Raw genomic sequence first — 17,232 nt, forward strand, 5'->3', positions numbered from 1 at the left:
ATCATATTTCCAAATGCATCTAACTTTTACCCAAGAGCCAACCTAGCATAGCAATGCTTAGTTTTGCCCTTGCTCCGGCACTCACAGAATGGATCGCTTCAGGTGGGTGACATTCACAGGGCTTAGCTGTGGCCAGCTGGGACCCCGTCCTTCTATTGTGCAAGCTAGCTCATCCAAATGCAAGCGATTCTAGATCCACTCTGTCAGGCAAGTCAGTTTATGATGCTATAACAAATAAACCCCATATCTCAGTGGTTTAACAACCAGATGTTCTCTGCCTGTGCCACACGTATAACCCAGCACCAGTCAGTACTTGTGGGAGGGCTCTGCTTAGTCTGGTTGCTCCAGAATCTAGGATGATGGAATTCCTGCCTCAGTGCTTCCCAGGGGCGGGCAGAGTAGTACAGTGGACATCAGAGACTCGGAAGGGGAGAGTGTGGGAGGGAAGTGAGGGATGAAAAACTACCTGTTGGGTGCGATATGTACTCTTCAGGTGATAGGTACACTAAAAACCCAGACATCACCACTACACAATTCATCCATGTAACCAAAACCACTTATACCCATAAATCTATGAAGAAAATTAAAAAGACTAGCACTCTGGGAGGCTGAGGCAGGTGGATTGCTTGAGCTCAGGAGTTTGAGAACAGCCTGAGACCCTGAAAAAAAAAAAAAAAACCAAAGAAAAAGAACAGGACCCTGTCTTTAAAAAATAGCCAGGCCTTGTGGCGGGTGCCTGTAGTCCCAGCTACTCAGGAGGCTGAGACAAGAGAATCACTTGAGCCCAAGAGTTTGAGGTTGTTGTGAGCTATGATGCCAGGGCACTATACCAAGGGCAACAAAGTGAGACTCTATCTCAAAAAAAAAAAAAAAACAAAGAAAGAAAGAAAATTAAAAAGGGTGCTTTCAGTCCAACAGGCAGGGAGAGGGAATGTGTATAATTGTGCGTTGGCTCTTAAAGCTATTTCCCAGAAATGATGTGTCACTTTCTCTTACATTCTATTCACCAAAGCAAGTCACATGGCCAGAAAAAGTTGTAATATAAGTCTGTGATGGTTAGGGCGCTAGCCACATGCAGCAGGGCTAGGGGGTTTGAACCTGGCCCGGGCCTGCTAAAACAAAACAAAAAATATATCTGGGCGTTGTGGCGGGCGCCTGTAGTTCCAAGCTACTAGGGAGACTGAGGCAAGAGAATCGCTTGAGCCCTAGAGTCTGAGGTTGCTGTGAGCTGTGATGCTACAGCACTCTACCAAGGGCAACAAAATGAGACTCTGTCTCAATAAAAAAAAAACAAAATATATATATATATATGAGTATATATATATACTTTATATGTATATAAAGTCTGTGAGTGGCTTAACCACAAAGTTTAACCATGAATCTGCTTTAACTGATTAAGCACGTACATTCTTTGCAAACTTCTGTGCTTTCACTACTGGGATAAAGGAGTGAATGGTTGAGCCACCTGACAGCAGCCATGGCTTCAGGGAGTGGGAACACCCCTGGTAGGGATGCTTGGTCTCCAGAATGGGATGAAAGCTCTGGGGCTCTCTAGAGAAGTGAACAGCACCTTCTCCTGGGCTTCTGGAAACCTGGCCCAACTACTCACTCAACTTCACGCAACTCACATCTCTTCTTAAAACTGAATCAAATTCAGGCAGGCAAGAGATTTAGAAGGCTCTTATTTTGAGAAAATACATATTTTCGTAATTGACACAGAGAGTTCTGATTTATGATGACCTAAAATGAATTTACATTCTCACAAATATACTTGTAGATAATAATACTGGTGGATGTGCCAAGCAAAAATCTGATTTAATTTACATTCAGATTTCGATGCAAGTTTTGCTTCTCTATTTCATTCTCTTCATTGAGAGATAATCTTTATTTCAGTTTTGAAGATGATTCAGGATATGCTTTCCCAAAATACACAATGGGATAAGGGTTACTTTGAGCCAAAAATCCTGTACCAGGAAGAGGAGATCAACTCTTACTAGAGCTGGGAGTCAGCCTGAGATGAATCTGCATAAACAAACCCTAAAATAATCCTTCTCCTCCATTATTTTCCTAGGTACTTTCCCTCAATTTATTTGTATCTCAAAATGCAAACCCTCTTTCCTGTTAAAATGCTATGTAAGGCCCTACCTACTAATTTACTGCTTTTCGTTTTACTTCTTTTTTGTGAACTCCCATGCACATAAAATATTAATTAGGTTCGTATTCCTTTTCTCCTGTTAATCTTTCTTTTGTCAGTTAAATTTGCAGGCCCTCAGGCACTGAACCTAAAAGGATAGATTTTCCTTTCTGGCAATTTGTATTTATGAATTGTGACATGGGTCTGGTGCTGTCTGCCAGGGTCAAGCGCGGGTGGGCAAACCACATCATGGCTCAGCTGTTGTTCTCCTTCTCATCCCCTATGGCCTAGTCCCCCGAACATTTTTATTCTAGTGTTATTTAAAGTGGACATCGAAGAGAAAGTATTTCAAAATAATAGGAAGAAAGGAATCTTGAATGAGTTATGTAGTAGGATGGAGACCTGCCTTGGCTTTTTGATGGACAGGGCACTATTAGGGCACCAGATGGAGGTGTCACTTCTCCCTTGACCCCTCTGGCCCCAGTCATAGCCCAGCTGTCCTGTTCTGGCTGCACCCTGGGGATGGCCCTGTTTACTACAATAGGCAAAGCCACTGTGTGGGTTGGGCAAGTCACTCCCCTTACAGAAGTCGGGGCTCAACAATTATTATACGATTTATCAGTTAGTAAAAGAAAGGGCTTTGCTGTTAAAGGAAGATGGTTAATATCCTTCTGGTTTCAAGCCGTTCATGATTGAGTTGAAGCCACCTGATGGGCTGGTTTGGTTTTGTCTGCAGACAAAGCAGAAGAATTAACCATTCACTACCACAAAGGAGGGAAAATACGTGACAGAAAAGTAGATTTGGTTAGGGAAAGGTAAAACAGGCAGGCTTTGAGGCCAGGTGGTGAGTTTCTGAATAATCATTCTCCTTTCGTCTTCTCTTTACCAGTTCTGACCTTGCTTTTAACTTGGAAGGCTATGTTTTTGTATTCCTGAATGATGTCTTCACAGCAGCAAATGGAGTTTATACCAAACAGAAGATGGACCCAAAGGTACCAGATCCTCCCTCCTGTGGTTTTAGGCTTTGCCCTCTGGCCTCTGCAATTATATGGAAAATAAAAACAAGTTTGTATAGTTAGCATGTAATAGGTGTGGTGTGTAATAGGGTCTGTGAATTACTAATTTTTTTTCAATTATCTTGTCTATATAAGTTCTTGTTATTCCTACTTCTGCAAAATTTTGCTTGAAAATTACATAAGGGAAAAGATGCCACCATTTTAGATGCACACTCAGAATACATAAAGGGGATTGTTTTGAAAGACAAATTAATTTTCATCAGTGTCTTTAGTGTCAAGGCAAAATAAGAGGTCGTGATGTCTATTCTGAGAGTGCTCAATTTTACAGTCTGAGACATCGGTTACAGACCCAAGTTTTACTAGTTAGTGGTCATTATGACTTTGAACCTTAACTTCTCCAAGCCTTAGTTGCCTCATCTGGGGAATTAGAGGATTGGAAAGGGTACTGTGTAAGGTTCCATCCAGCAATAACTGCCTATGCTGGACATAAGGGGCTGGGGCAGATGAGCTTTTCTTCCGTGCGGCTGCCTATCACCAGCACCCAGTCCCAGCTGTTACAGGAAGCTGGGAGGACAAGCTAGGCGTATGTTTCTTTGTTCCAAGTTCTTTGTGTACAGCCAGTGACTTCACCCTGATGACAGGCTTATTTCCATGAGCTATTCTTTTTTTTTTTTTGTCTGTGCTGATTTTTTTTCCCTGCATGGCCGTTTATTTTTCAACAGTGGCTATTTTACGAAAACAGGTTTGTTGCCTTTAGAGAATCACAATATGTCATCCTTTTTTGAAAATGGTGGAGATGTGGTATCGCCACTGTAATGAAAGTATATATATAGCATGGCTTTAACGGAAAGAGCAGATGTTTTTAAGGAGTTCCGTTTATATTAACATTTTTAATGTTCTTTATTTTCTTGAAGATTTCTCATTTTGAATAACATTCTTTATTAAAAAAAGAAACCCACGCAGTTAGAATGTTAGAGTTGGATAGAGCCTTGGAGGCTTTCCATCTTCATCTGTTTAATCTGTAGTTTTGGTGTAAAACAATGTTTATTCTGAAATCACAGACACTTGAAATGAAGCATTTTGCATCAGAAATTTGCTGAAAATATTCCAATCAAATGTTGGTTGGAACGCATATTCTAACTCTGCATAAATATGCAATTGTATAAATGGCTCCAGAAAATCTGACACTTCATATTTCTAAAATTGAATTTGTTTTTTCAGGAGCTAGGGAAATATGGAGTACTTTTCTACAATGCCTGCTTCATGATTATTCCAACTTTTATTATTAGTATCTCTACTGGAGACCTGCAACAGGTGAGCTGATAACAATCATTAATCTTAAGTAACCATCTTTTTAAAATTTAATATTGAGCATTTGGTACTCACTGAGATTACAAAGCGTAAATGTATCTAGAGTTACCAGGAGAGTACATGAAAGCAAGATGTTTTATATCCTGGATCATACCTCTGGCCCTCCTGTTGTGTTGGCACTGATCTTTAGCTATGTAGAAGGAATGCCGAGAACCCTGGCCTTGACACTTTTTGGAAAACAACAATAAAAGTCTGAGTTTGTGTCCTATTATCCCCCTTTGCTGATGTTCAGACCCTGGAAAAATTACTTACCCTAAAAGGGGTTTTTGATAATTTTAAGAAATGAGTTTCCTTATTTATTTGTCACCTTCTATTGTGGATATTTTGAAACATCACACAAAGTAGAGAGCATAATTCAGTGGATTGCCACATACCTACCACCCAGCTTCAATACTTAGGCATTTTGCTATCCTTATTTTTTCTCTCTCCCTCCCTTCACCCCACAGAATATTTTAAAACAAATTCTAGACATCATACATTTTATCTCGAAATATTCCAGGACTCATAGTTGAATTTAGAGAAGGTACTGTTCTTTCAGTATTTGCCCTGGTAACCTTATCTAGAGACAAATAAATGGTAAATTAGTAGTAAGATGCAGGGTTTACTGGGAGGGGTAGAGACCAAGGTCTTACCTTAAAATCCATGACAGCCACCTTGGAGGGTGCAAGCCCTGACTTCTGCAGGAAGTCGCCAACCACACACTTCCTAAGAATTTTGCCTGTAGCTTAAGGGAGATGTTTAAGTTTATCTGAGAAAGAGGTGTGATGGGCAAAATCCTGGTCCAGCAAGGCCTCTGTGTACAGACCCACCCAGACTGGCCAGGTGTTAACCCTCTCTTTGCTGGACTGGGGATGTGAGGTTCTCAGGGGCCCTGTGCAGCAGCCTACATTTGGCGGTCTGCAGAGGTGACTGGATTTACCTACCTGCAGGCACGATAGTATTTCTACATTTGGCAGTCAGCATGGGTGTGTGGTGCACACCAGCTGTAAGTCATTCCCACTTGGAGCTCTTTTGGGGTGTGAATGACTTCAGAAGGCTGCAGGTGCCTGTGGACTTCTGGGTGGAGGTTCTTTCTCAGGCTATCCTTTCTCAGTTATACAATTCCTTTCCCAGAAGCAGGGAACAACAGAAGACTTAGCAGCCAAGACCCCAGGGTAAACAGCCATTTCCACATGTTTATAGTGACAACCACCAAAACCCACCAACTTCGAAAAATAGCTCTCAATTTTGAGTTAAGCAGAAGACTGTGAACCTGGGGCCTCACTGTCAATTCAGAACACTGGGGCACTCTGCATGTCTCTAATAAGAAGGAGTAGAACAGGATATCTGAAAACATAATAGTGATTTTTCAGCTGTTATCTATTCATTTTGAACCGAGTCAATGTTACCAACATTACACAAAAACAAAATCATAGATTCTTCTTAATGAAGTGGTCTGAAGGGCTGGTCTCATTTCATTATTATAGAAATTAATTTTTTCTTTGATTCACTGGAGTTTATTCTGAAATTCTGGTGTTTTATAGCTGTTTCAGATATACAGGGTTCGTGTACAAATTAAAATTGCACATGAACTTTATGACTACTCCGTATATTTAATTCCAGAAAGAGAACTCTGGAAACTCCTAGAAACTGTTAGAACACTTGATTGGGACGAAAAGCATACTTCTTCACAGGAGCCATGTTATGAACAGCATAATGACCAGAAACTGAATTTTAGGTATCTTCTGAGTAAAAATAGACTAGGTGTTTATTATTTATCATTTAGTACTATTGTTAATAACTTATACCGTTGTTTCAGTAAAAATGTGTGTTCCCATATCCAAGTTATGGACTTAGAAACTTGTTAACCTGGTGTTTTCATAAGTTACTATCTACCTGTAATGATTATCGTGCAGAATTCATATACTTCCTTATATAATAATAATACTGCTGAAAGTTAGTATTTATGGAGGGCTCATTATATCAGGCATTTTTTAAAAGCATTGTAAATGAACTATCTCATTGCATTTCCATAGTGGCCCTCAGAATAGAAGGTTCTATTATAATTCCCAATTTGTAGGCAAAATATCTAGGGCCTACTGTTCAAATAACTTCCCAAGGATAGTGGGTGATAGATCCAGGCAATCTGGCTCTAGAAACACATCCTCCACTGTAATCTCAGTTATTTACTTTGTATATGAAAAGTGTATATTTTTTCCCTCACATGTGAAAAACTATAGCCTATCTCTTATATCTTATAAAATAAAGGGACATAACATATACTTTAATTTGTTAAATCCTGATATTCTAGGAGAATATCTCTCTATTGGCATCTGGCGTCTAGCCTCTAATGTTGACAGGACCCTGAAGACTTCAAACATCCGTATTTTGCTTTGTATAATGCACACCTGTGTGTAATATGCACCAGTTTCTTGCCCAAACTTTCAGGAAAATATTCTTTCATTTTAATTTTAATTCAAATATTTATTCATTTATATTTATGTTCTTATGTTTTGTATTATAAAGGAGTTTTAGCGTTTATTTTTAACATATTATGGTACAAGAAATTTTATGTAAAAAATAATTATAAAAGACAAGAACAAATACAAGGTATAAGAAATTTTATGTACCTGTAACAAAATGTACTAATCCATGTACAATGCACATCTTTATTTTTCCCCTCAAAAATTTGGTCAAAAAGTACACATTATACATGGTAAAATATGGGCAAATTCTTTTAAGTACCTTGGAGTCCCAGAGTGATTACTAATCACTGAAATTCCAGATGGAAGAAAGAGCTAAATATATAGATTTATTTTTTTAAAAAACTGTAAGAAAAATTGTAGTTGTAAGAAAATTAGAATATATGAGGTTGGACAATTAAGTCTGTGAACTCGTCCTAGAAAAAGTGCTACATATGTCATTGCGGAATGTCACCACGTTCACGTTTGAAGTGCTCTCCTTGGGAAGCTGTTCACCAATGCCAGCATCTAGTCCCGTCCTTCAGAGCAATTTTGGAACTCTTTTCCTGGAATGTCCATCAGAGCTGTTGTAGTACAAGGTCTGACAGTTAAGTTTGAGAACTCGTCCTAGAAAAAGTGCCTTGAAGGGTAGATGAGGCATTGGCATCAGTGCCTAGCTCCCAAAGGGAATACTTTGAAGGTGACTGTGGTGATACTCAGCAATGAGGTATGTTATACTTTTTTAGCATAAGTTCATGAACTTAATTGTCAAACTTTATAGATACATATATAACCAACCATAAGAGAAAGCTTTCTAGAAAATGACAAAATACAAAAGTCATGAAGTTGAACATTTGACTATATTTTCATTTAAAAGTATTGTACGAGGTGGCGCCTGAGGCTCAGTGAGTAGGGCGCCGGCCCCACATACCGAGGGTTGCAGGTTCAAACCCGGCCCCCCCACCAAACTGCAACAAAAAATAGCTGAGCATTGTGGCAGGCACCTGTGGTCCCAGCTACTTGGGAGGCTGAGACAAGAAAGTTGCCTAAGCCCAAGAGCTGCAGGTTGCTGTGAGCTGTGACAGCACAGTACTCCACTCAGGGTGACAAAGTGAGACTCTGTTTCTTAAAAAAAAAAGTATTTTATGACAAGGCAAGAGATACCAAAAGATATGGGACATTCAACATAATCAGCAAGAAAAAGGCAGTCAACCCTGCAGAAACAAAATGGTGAATTACTATTGTTAGTAGCGGAAAACAAAATTTCCACTACTAACATTGCTCTGTGTTCATTAAATCGAATCAGGATAGACTTCTTCCCAGTGGTGTCTTCTGATAGTGGTTGAGTTTGGAACCAAATAACATAAAGGATGAAATTTATATGATTAGGTGTGTTGGCCTGCAATGTAAAAATGCATTTTATTTGCCAAGTTTGAATGTACCAAAAGCTGATTGATGAATTAGAGTAGAGCGTTAACTTCTCTTGTTAATGGAAAGACGAATTTGATGAGTCATTTTTCCTGGTTGATGGGGAGTAGAAACATGGAAAGGATCAGAGATTGTAATAAAATTTGTGTGGGTGACTCACTGCTCTGGGAATTCAATTCTGGGACTTTGGCTTACACAGTCAATAGATCTATTAATAGTACTTTGATTCTATCTCTGATTAACAAAGTGGGAGATGACAGCTGCTCATGTTAACAAACTAGGCCTTTGGAGGATACTCAGTGGGTGAACTTTCTTTAGTATTTGAATAACTCCAATAGGTTCAAAGCATCTGATGTGTAACAGTATTACAGCTGATGAACAGGGACAAGTAGGATTTTTCTGATTTAAAAAACCCAAAGTGGGTCAGGTGTGGTAGCTCAGTGCTTATAATCCTAGCAGTCTGGGAGGCCAAGGGGGATGGATTGCTTGAGTTCAGGAGTTAGAGAGCAGCCTGAGCCAAAGGGAGACCCTATCTCTACTTAAAATAGAAAAACTAGCTGGGTGTTGTGGTGGGCACCTGTAGACCCAGCTACTGAGGGGGTTGAGGCAAGAGGATTATTTGAGCCAGGAGTTTGAGGTTGCTGTGAGCTATGATGCTATGGCACTCTACCTAGGGCGACAGAGGGAGACTTCACCTCAAAAGAAAAAAATAAAACCAACCCAAAGTGCAAAATGAAAAAGATTCCTCATTCAATATACTTTTACTACAACAGTAAGTCTAAAGGAAGAAGAACCTTATCATTATTCATCTTTAATTATTTCCTATTTTAAAATAAGTGTCATGTTACATTGTTTTTTTTTTAAAACCAGTCAAATTTAGCAATGATGGTACATTATTTTTTTTAAAGGCCACTACGGTAGCCTAATTATAAAAAATAAATAAATCTAAAATCCATAAAAATTTAGGTTGGCAAGGAATCTAAATATTTTTATGAAAATTACTAAATACCCTCAATAGTTTATGTGGTATCAGGATCACAGTATTTTTTTCTATACTTGGCTTGAAAATTGGGACTTACTCTTAATTTCATTTTAATTTTAGACACTAAATTTCCCATCATTTTTGTTATTCTTTTTTATTTTATTTTGGTCTTTGACCGCCTCAGCATAAACTTTCTGGGTATAAGTCTTTTGGATGTTTTCTGTTCCCTTGATTAGCTTGGGGCTTGCCAGTAAGACAGATTTATATTTATTATATTTTTTCTTTGACAAGTAAGCATTCAAAAAAAAGTTTAGTGGGGAGGCACCCGTAGTTCAGTGGGTAGGGCGCCGGCCACATACACCAGGGTTAGTGGGTTCGAACCCAGCCCCGGCCTGCTAAAAACAAAAAAATAGCCTGGTGTTGTGGCGGGCACCTGTAGTCCCAGCTACTTGGGAGGCTGAGGCAAGAGAATCACGTAAGCCCAAGAGTTTGAAGTTGCGGTAAGCTGTGACACCACAGCACTCTACTAAGGGCGACATAGTGAGACTCTGTCTCAACTGTGAATTATAAACTTAAAAAAAGATTTAAACAGTTTCAAATATGTAGAGTTATGAACACTTGGCTAACAAAGTATTACTTAAGAGAAAGTGAGTAGAACTTATATTTCATCATATTATTAAGCATATATTTACTACTTATAGTCTTGAGTCAACTTAAAATTTTTGGGGGGGCTGGATGTGGTGGCTTATCCCTGTAATCTTAGTAGTTTAGTAGGCTAAGATGGGAAGATACTATGTACCCAGGAGTTTAATACCAGCCTGAGCAACACAGCAGGATCCCATCTCTACAAAAAATAAAAAAGAATTAGCCAGGCATGGTGGTATGTACCTGTAGTCCCAGCTATTCTGGACCCTGAGAAAGGAAGATTGCATAGTGAGCTATGATTGTATTCCTAAACTCCAGCTTGGGTAACAGAGCAAGACCTTGTCTTAAAAAAATAAAAAAAAAAATTATTTTTGGATGTGGAAGGACAAAACATGAATAAAATATTCCCCTTTTAGCCTAGATGTGGTGGTTTACGCCTGTAATCCTAGCACTGTGGCAGGCCGAAGCCTGTGGATTGCCTGAGTTCAGGAGGTGGAGACCAGTCTGACCCAGAGTGAGATTCAGTCTCTAAAAATAGGTAGGTGTTGTGGCAGGCACCTATAGTCCCAGATACTTGGAAGACTGAGGCAAAAGGATCATTTGAGCCCCAGAGTTTTAGGTTGCTATGAGCTATGATGATGCAATGGCACTCTACCGAGGGTGACAAAGTGAGACTCTGTCTCAACAGTAACAACCACAACAACAACAACAACAGCAACAAACTCCCTTTTTATTGTTACCTGTGATTTCAAAAGGGTTAATTTTATTTTCTCAGTTAAGGATTAAGTTCTTGGAGAATAGAAAATGAGTCTTTTTTGTTTGTTTGTTTGAGACAGAGTCTTGCTTGGTCACCCTCAGGGAGGGTCGTGGCATCATAGCTCACAGCAACCTGAAACTCTTGGGTTCAAGTGATCCTCTTGCCTCAACCTCCCAAGTAGCGGGTACTACAGGTGCCTGCCACAACTCCAGGGTATTTTTAGAGATGGGGTTTCCTTCTGGGTCAGGCTAGTCTCAAACTCTTGAGCTCAGGCAATCCACCTGCCTCAGCCTCCCAGAGCACTAGGATTACAAGCGTGAGCCATCATGCCTGGCCTAGAAACTGAGTCTTAAACTTCTCTGTGTCCCATCTCCTTCTTAATTACTTGCTTGCTTTGTAAGTAGAAAGAAATAGTTTATTTGTTCCAGAAACTTTTTAAGCATGTATAAGTGCTTGAGAACAGTTTATGAACATAAGCTTTTCTTGTCAACATGAAGTAAGGGCCTCCTCCTGCTGGGTTGCTGCCACATGTTCAGGTGCCAGAGGGGCCGATCTGTCCGCATCTTAGCAGCTAAGGAAAGAGCAACACGTTTCAGTAATCAGATTTTAGAGGCTTGCTAAAATAAAGCAGCTTTACTCTAGATTGCGGTTTTAAATGCCTGCCATGAATGTCCTAAAAAACAACCCAATATTTATATAGGATTCATCAAAGCACTATTTCTGGGGTTTAGAATTGTCCCAATGGATGAGGGACAACATTTTGCTATTTTCTGTATCAAGTTAATGATGCAGCCGGATAGTGTTCAAGGCAAGCCACATAAGGTCTGGCCATACTAGTATGGAAAATGGATTTCTTCCCACCGGAGGAAACAGGTTTTCATTCAGCACATCCTGGGTGGGAGTGCCACCATTCCTCTCCTCACTCCCCTGTGATACCGCCCTGGAGGGGTGTCCTTCCTCTCTGTTACCTCTTTTCTCTAAAGTGTGTGACTGTCTCCTAGTGTTTGACTTTGGCAGTTAATCACTGTTGCTGTCAGCATGGAGAAGGAAACATTTTTACCTTATTTCCTTGTATATACCACAGAACTGCAAAACATGCATTTATATTTTCATGGCCCCAGTGGAGAGAATCCTCTTCCTAGTTTAAAATGTGCTGCTGTGGACAGGAGAGAAAACAACTCTACATTTTTAAGGGCAGCAAATGTGATGTCTGACAATGCTAGGAAATTCAAAAGAGGAAAGTTGTTGGGGAGCCCCAGGGTCACTCATGCTGCCCACAATGTTAGTGGGAATGGAAGCAGCACCCGGGGATATCTATGGGCATGGCAATGGGCCCATGAAGGGAGAATTTGGCCCTCAGCCTGCCCAGTGTTAATTTAAAGCTAAGAAATTTTAGCTTTATATTCTTTTGTAATGCCTGTGAATTTCAATGAATTGACGCATTAGACCAAATACTTAGGGGATTTTTATTTAAATGTCCCTTAGATATTTTAGTTATGTCATTAGAAAGGGAAAGTGATCATTTTTGTTTTAAAACTAAATAAGACATCTGTATACTGTCACCAAAGTCTTCCCTTTTGAATGCACATGTGTTTTGAATTTCATAAACATTAATTCACAATAGGGATCCGTCAGAAGGTGTTCTTTCCTTAAAACACTTCTCGTGCCATTTTCTTATGTTCATCTTATAAGATGTGTAAGAAGTTAAAATATGTGAGCAGCTTAAGAAAAGTAGAACTGAAATATTCGTGATGCTTTTCATACATTGTAGCATAAGATGTAAAGTTTATAATTAGTGTCTGTTAATGTCTGTGCATTTTAATATTCTTTATGAGTATTTTAATAAATTCGTTTTTACAAAAATTACACTTTCTTCTCAGATTTTTATAAAAAGTAAACCCGGCCCTGAATTTGGGATACAAATCTAAACAACAATAGCTATCATTTTGTTCTTGCCACCAGATACAATTTCATTGAATCCTCACATCACTTTTTTTATTATTAAATCATGAACACAAAGATCATATATACATTAATGCATTTATAGGGTACATTTATAGGGTGCTGATTTCATATAGAATTATGAACGCTTACATCACACTGGTTAATATATACCTCATCTCGTTTACTTAATTATTGTGTTAAGACATTTATACTATATACTAAAAGATCTGACATGTACCCTTGAATTATGCACCATAGGTGTGATCCCACCATTCACCTTCCCTCAATCTGACCGTCCCCCTTCATCCTGGGCCATAGTTGTGAACTATTCTTTATGTGAAAGTGTGAGGATTGTAAATTAGTTTCATAATAATACTTGGATATTTTTTTCTTCCATTCTTGAGATACTTTACTAAGTAGGATATGTTCCAACTCCATCTGTGTAAACATAAAAGAGGTAAAGTCTCCATTTTTTAAGGCTGCATAATATTCCATGGTATACATATACCACAATTTATTAATCCATTCATGGGTCGATGGCCACTTGGGCTTCTTCCATGACTTGGCTATTATGAATTAAGCTTCAATGAACAATCTGGTGCAAATATCTTTATTATAAAGTGATTTTTGGTCTTTTGGATATACACCTAGTAGAGGAATTGCAGAATCAAATGGCAGGTCTACTTTTAGATCTCTGAGTATTCTTCATACTTCTTTTCCAAAGGGACATATTAGCTTGCATGCCCACTAGCAGTGCAGAAGTGTTCCCTTTTCTCCACATCCATGCCAACATCTATAGTTTTGGGATTTTGTTGTATGAGCCATTCTCACTGGAGTTAGATGATATCTCAAAGTGGTTTTGATTTGCATTTCTCTCATGATTAAAGATGATGAGCATTTTGGGCGGCGCCTGTGGCTCAAGGAGTAGGGCTCCAGTCCCATATGCTGGAGGTGGCGGGTTCAAACCTAGCCCCGGCCAAAAGCCACAAAAAAAAAAAAAGATGATGAGCATTTTTTCATGTGTCTGTAGGTCATACACCTATCATCTTCAGAGAAGCTTCTGTTCAAGTCCCTTTCCCACAGTGAAATAGGATTACTTGTTCTTTTCTTATTAATAACTTTGAGGCAGAAAGATTAAAATGGCGGCCGAGTAACAGCTTCCCTGCAACTGGGAACAGCGAGTCTGGGGAGACAAGACTCCAGGCATCTCTGGCCGGCGGGATCTGCCTATAATTATCCCTTTGAGGATACAGGGAGCCAGCAAGGGACTTCTGGACCTCAAGAGAAGGACAAAAACAGTGGAAAACTGGCAAGTGGTTGTGTGTGTTCGATTGACCTAATCACACCGGCAACTGTAAGTACAAGCAGCAGTGAGACCGCAAACCGGAAAGGCCTTACCTGTGAACTGTTTCGGTGTTCTTGGACTTGGCACTCAGTTGAACTGCCTTGGGGAGAGCTTGAGCAGGAGTGTGGAGAACTTTGGGCATTGTCTGGGGCCCCAGACTGAGCCACTGAGCTGGGCGCAGGAAGCCATTGTGAAAGAACTGCCCCAGCAAGCTCCGCCCTCAAGGTCTCAGAGCAAGGATTGGGCGGGTCAAAGTAACCTACTGACTGAGCAGCCTAAAGGTGGGGACTGAGCTGCCTTACAGCCTTAATCCTTAGGGGCAGAGTGAGACGGTTTTGGCACACTGGAGCCTTGGGCTGTTGCCCTGGGTAGAGTGCTGTGACATCACAGCTCATAGCAACCTCAAACTCCTGGGCTTGGCGCCTCCCAGACCTCCATAAGAGCTGTGCAGCGATCCCTGACCGGTGACCAGCACCCACCGGGCCTCCACATTCCCTGACCAGGAACTGCGGGAGCCATGCAACCCTGTGTCCTCCCTCCTGTGTCCTCCCAGCTTCCACACTAGCCCGTTCATCTGGACAGGGACTCTGGTAGCTGCATGCCCTTTGGAGCCCTCCCTACCTCTGTGCAGAGCTCTTCTCCTGGCCAGAGACTGTAGGAACCTTGGGCTCTCTGTGCCAAAGTTACTGGGCGCCTGGCACTCCCAGAACCGTGTGCACCACCCCCAGCCCTGTTGCTGGATCCGGGTGTGTCACAAACTGGAGCTGTTTGCACAGCCAGAACACCCTAGCTAGAGCAGCCCCAGAGGAACTACACAGGGTCACTCCCTACAAAGATCCAGCAACAATAGAGTGATCCCGTTGGGGTCTAATCTTGGGAGAGACACCTCCCCAACTCTGAGGACAGCCAGGGGCAACGGTGAAAAACAGTCATGAAGCGAAATCAACAGAAAAACTCTGGCAATATGAATAATCAGAGTAGATCAACTCCCCCAAGGACCAATGGGGCAGAAACAGCACAAGACCCCATGCACAAGCAAATAGCTGAGATGTCAGAAATTGAATTCAGGATCTGGATAGCAAATAAGATCGAATTAGATTCCAAAAGTTATCTCAAGAATTCAACGGATTCAAAGACCAAATGACCAAAGATTTCGACACATTGAGACAAGAAGTTGCATCCCTCAAAGATCTGAGAAACACAGTAGAATCCCTCAGTAACAGAATGGAGCAAGCGGAAGAAAGGATTTCTGACATTGAAGACAAAGCTTTCGAATGCTCCCAAACCCTCAAAGAAGAAGAGAAATGGAGAGCAAAAACAGACCACTCTCTCAGAGAGCTCTGTGATAATTTGAAGAAAACCAATATTCGTCTCATAGGGATCCCCGAAAGTGACGAAGTGGCTTCACAAGGCACAGAGTCTCTTCTCCATGAGACTATGAAGGAGAACTTTCCAGACATGCCAAGAGATTCCAAAATTCAGATAGCAGACAGTTTCAGAACTCCAGCACGACTCAACCCAAATAAGACATCCTCCAGACACATCATGATCAATTTCACTAAAGTTAATATGAAGGAGAAAATTCTGAAAGCTGCCAGATGAAAGAAAACCATTACCTACAAGGGGAAGAATATCAGAATAACTGCAGATCTCTCTGCTGAAAGCTTTCAAGCTAGAAGAGGATGGTCATCAACTTTTAATCTTCTAAAACAAAATAACTTTCAACCCAGGATCCTGTACCCAGTTAAACTGAGCTTCATTTTTGATGGAGAAATTAAATACTTCAACGACATTCACATGTTGAAGAAATTTGCCACAACTAAACCAGCTCTCCAGGACATTCTTAGACCTATCCTCCATAAAGACCAGCGTAATTCTCCACCACAAAAGTAAACCCACCCAAAAAATTTTTGATCAAATTCCAACTTCCACAGTTGCAAAAGGATTAAAAATGTCCACCAGTCTCTCGAAAGGCTTATCAATACTCCCAATTAATGTGAATGGTTTAAATTGTCCTCTAAAGAGGCATAGGTTGGCGGACTGGATACAAAAATTCAAGCCAGATATCTGCTGCATCCAAGAATTGCATCTTACGTTAGAAGACAGATATAGACTCAAGGCAAAGGGATGGTCATCTATATTCCAGGCAAATGGAAAGCAGAAAAAAGCAGGCATTGCAATCCTGTTCACAGACGCAATAGGCTTTAAACCAACCAAAATAATTAAGGATAAAGATGGACACTTCATATTTGTAAAAGGTAATAGTCAATATGATGAGATCTCAATTATTAATATTTATGCGCCCAACCACAATGCACCTCAATTTATAAGAGAAACTCTAACAGACACGAGCCCCTCGATTTCCTCCACTTCCATAGTAGTTGGAGATTTTAAGACCCCTTTAGCAGTCCTGGATAGATCCTCCAAAAAGAAGCTAAGCAAAGAAATTTTAGATTGAAACTCAACCATTCAATATCTGGACTTAACAGACATCTACAGAACATTTCATCCCCAAAAAACTGAATACACATTCTTCTCATCAGCTCACGGAACATACTCCAAAATCGACCACATCCTAGGCCACAAATCTAACCTCAGCAAATTTAAAAAAATAGAAATTATTCCTTGCATCTTCTCAGACCATCATGCAATAAAAGTTGAACTCAATAACAACAGGAACCTGCATACCCATACAAAAACATGGAAGCTAAACAACCTTATGCTAAAGGATACATGGGTTATAGATGAGATTAAGAAGGAAATCATCATATTTTTGGAACAAAACAACAATCAAGACACGAATTACCAGAACCTCTGGGATACTGCAAAGGCAGTCCTAAGAGGGAAATTCATAGCACTGCAAGCCTTCCTCAAGAAAACAGAAAGAGAGGAAGTCAATAACTTAATGGAACATCTCAAGCAACTGGAGAAAGAAGAACACTTCAACCCCAAACGCAGCAGAAGAAAAGAAATAACCAAAATCAGAGCAGAATTAAATGAAATTGAAAACAAAAGAATTATACAACAGATCAATAAATCCAAAAGCTGGTTTTTTGAAAAGATCAATAAAATAGATAAACCTTTGGCCAACCTAACCAGAAAAAAAAGAGTAAAATCTCTAATTTCATCAATCAGAAATGGTAATGATGAAATAACAACAGACCCCTCA

The 17,232-nt window shown here is 40.1% G+C and overlaps 1 protein-coding gene across 5 annotated transcripts in view; it reads left to right on the plus strand.

The window, feature by feature from the left end:
* SLC35D2 (solute carrier family 35 member D2) overlaps nt 1-17,232 on the plus strand; it is a 72,493-nt gene that overhangs the window by 31,214 nt on the left and 24,047 nt on the right. For 4 of the 5 annotated variants that reach the window (XM_053577116.1, XM_053577131.1, XM_053577114.1 and 1 more), the window contains 2 exons: nt 3,024-3,126; nt 4,372-4,464. In XM_053577116.1, coding sequence (XP_053433091.1) covers nt 3,024-3,126; nt 4,372-4,464 — 196 coding nt within the window. The remainder of the gene's footprint in view (nt 1-3,023; nt 3,127-4,371; nt 4,465-17,232) is intronic. The other variant, XM_053577115.1, reaches the window with a different exon arrangement.

This window comes from Nycticebus coucang, chromosome 2 (genome assembly GCF_027406575.1).
Source record: "Nycticebus coucang isolate mNycCou1 chromosome 2, mNycCou1.pri, whole genome shotgun sequence".
Taxonomy (NCBI): domain Eukaryota; kingdom Metazoa; phylum Chordata; class Mammalia; order Primates; family Lorisidae; genus Nycticebus; species Nycticebus coucang.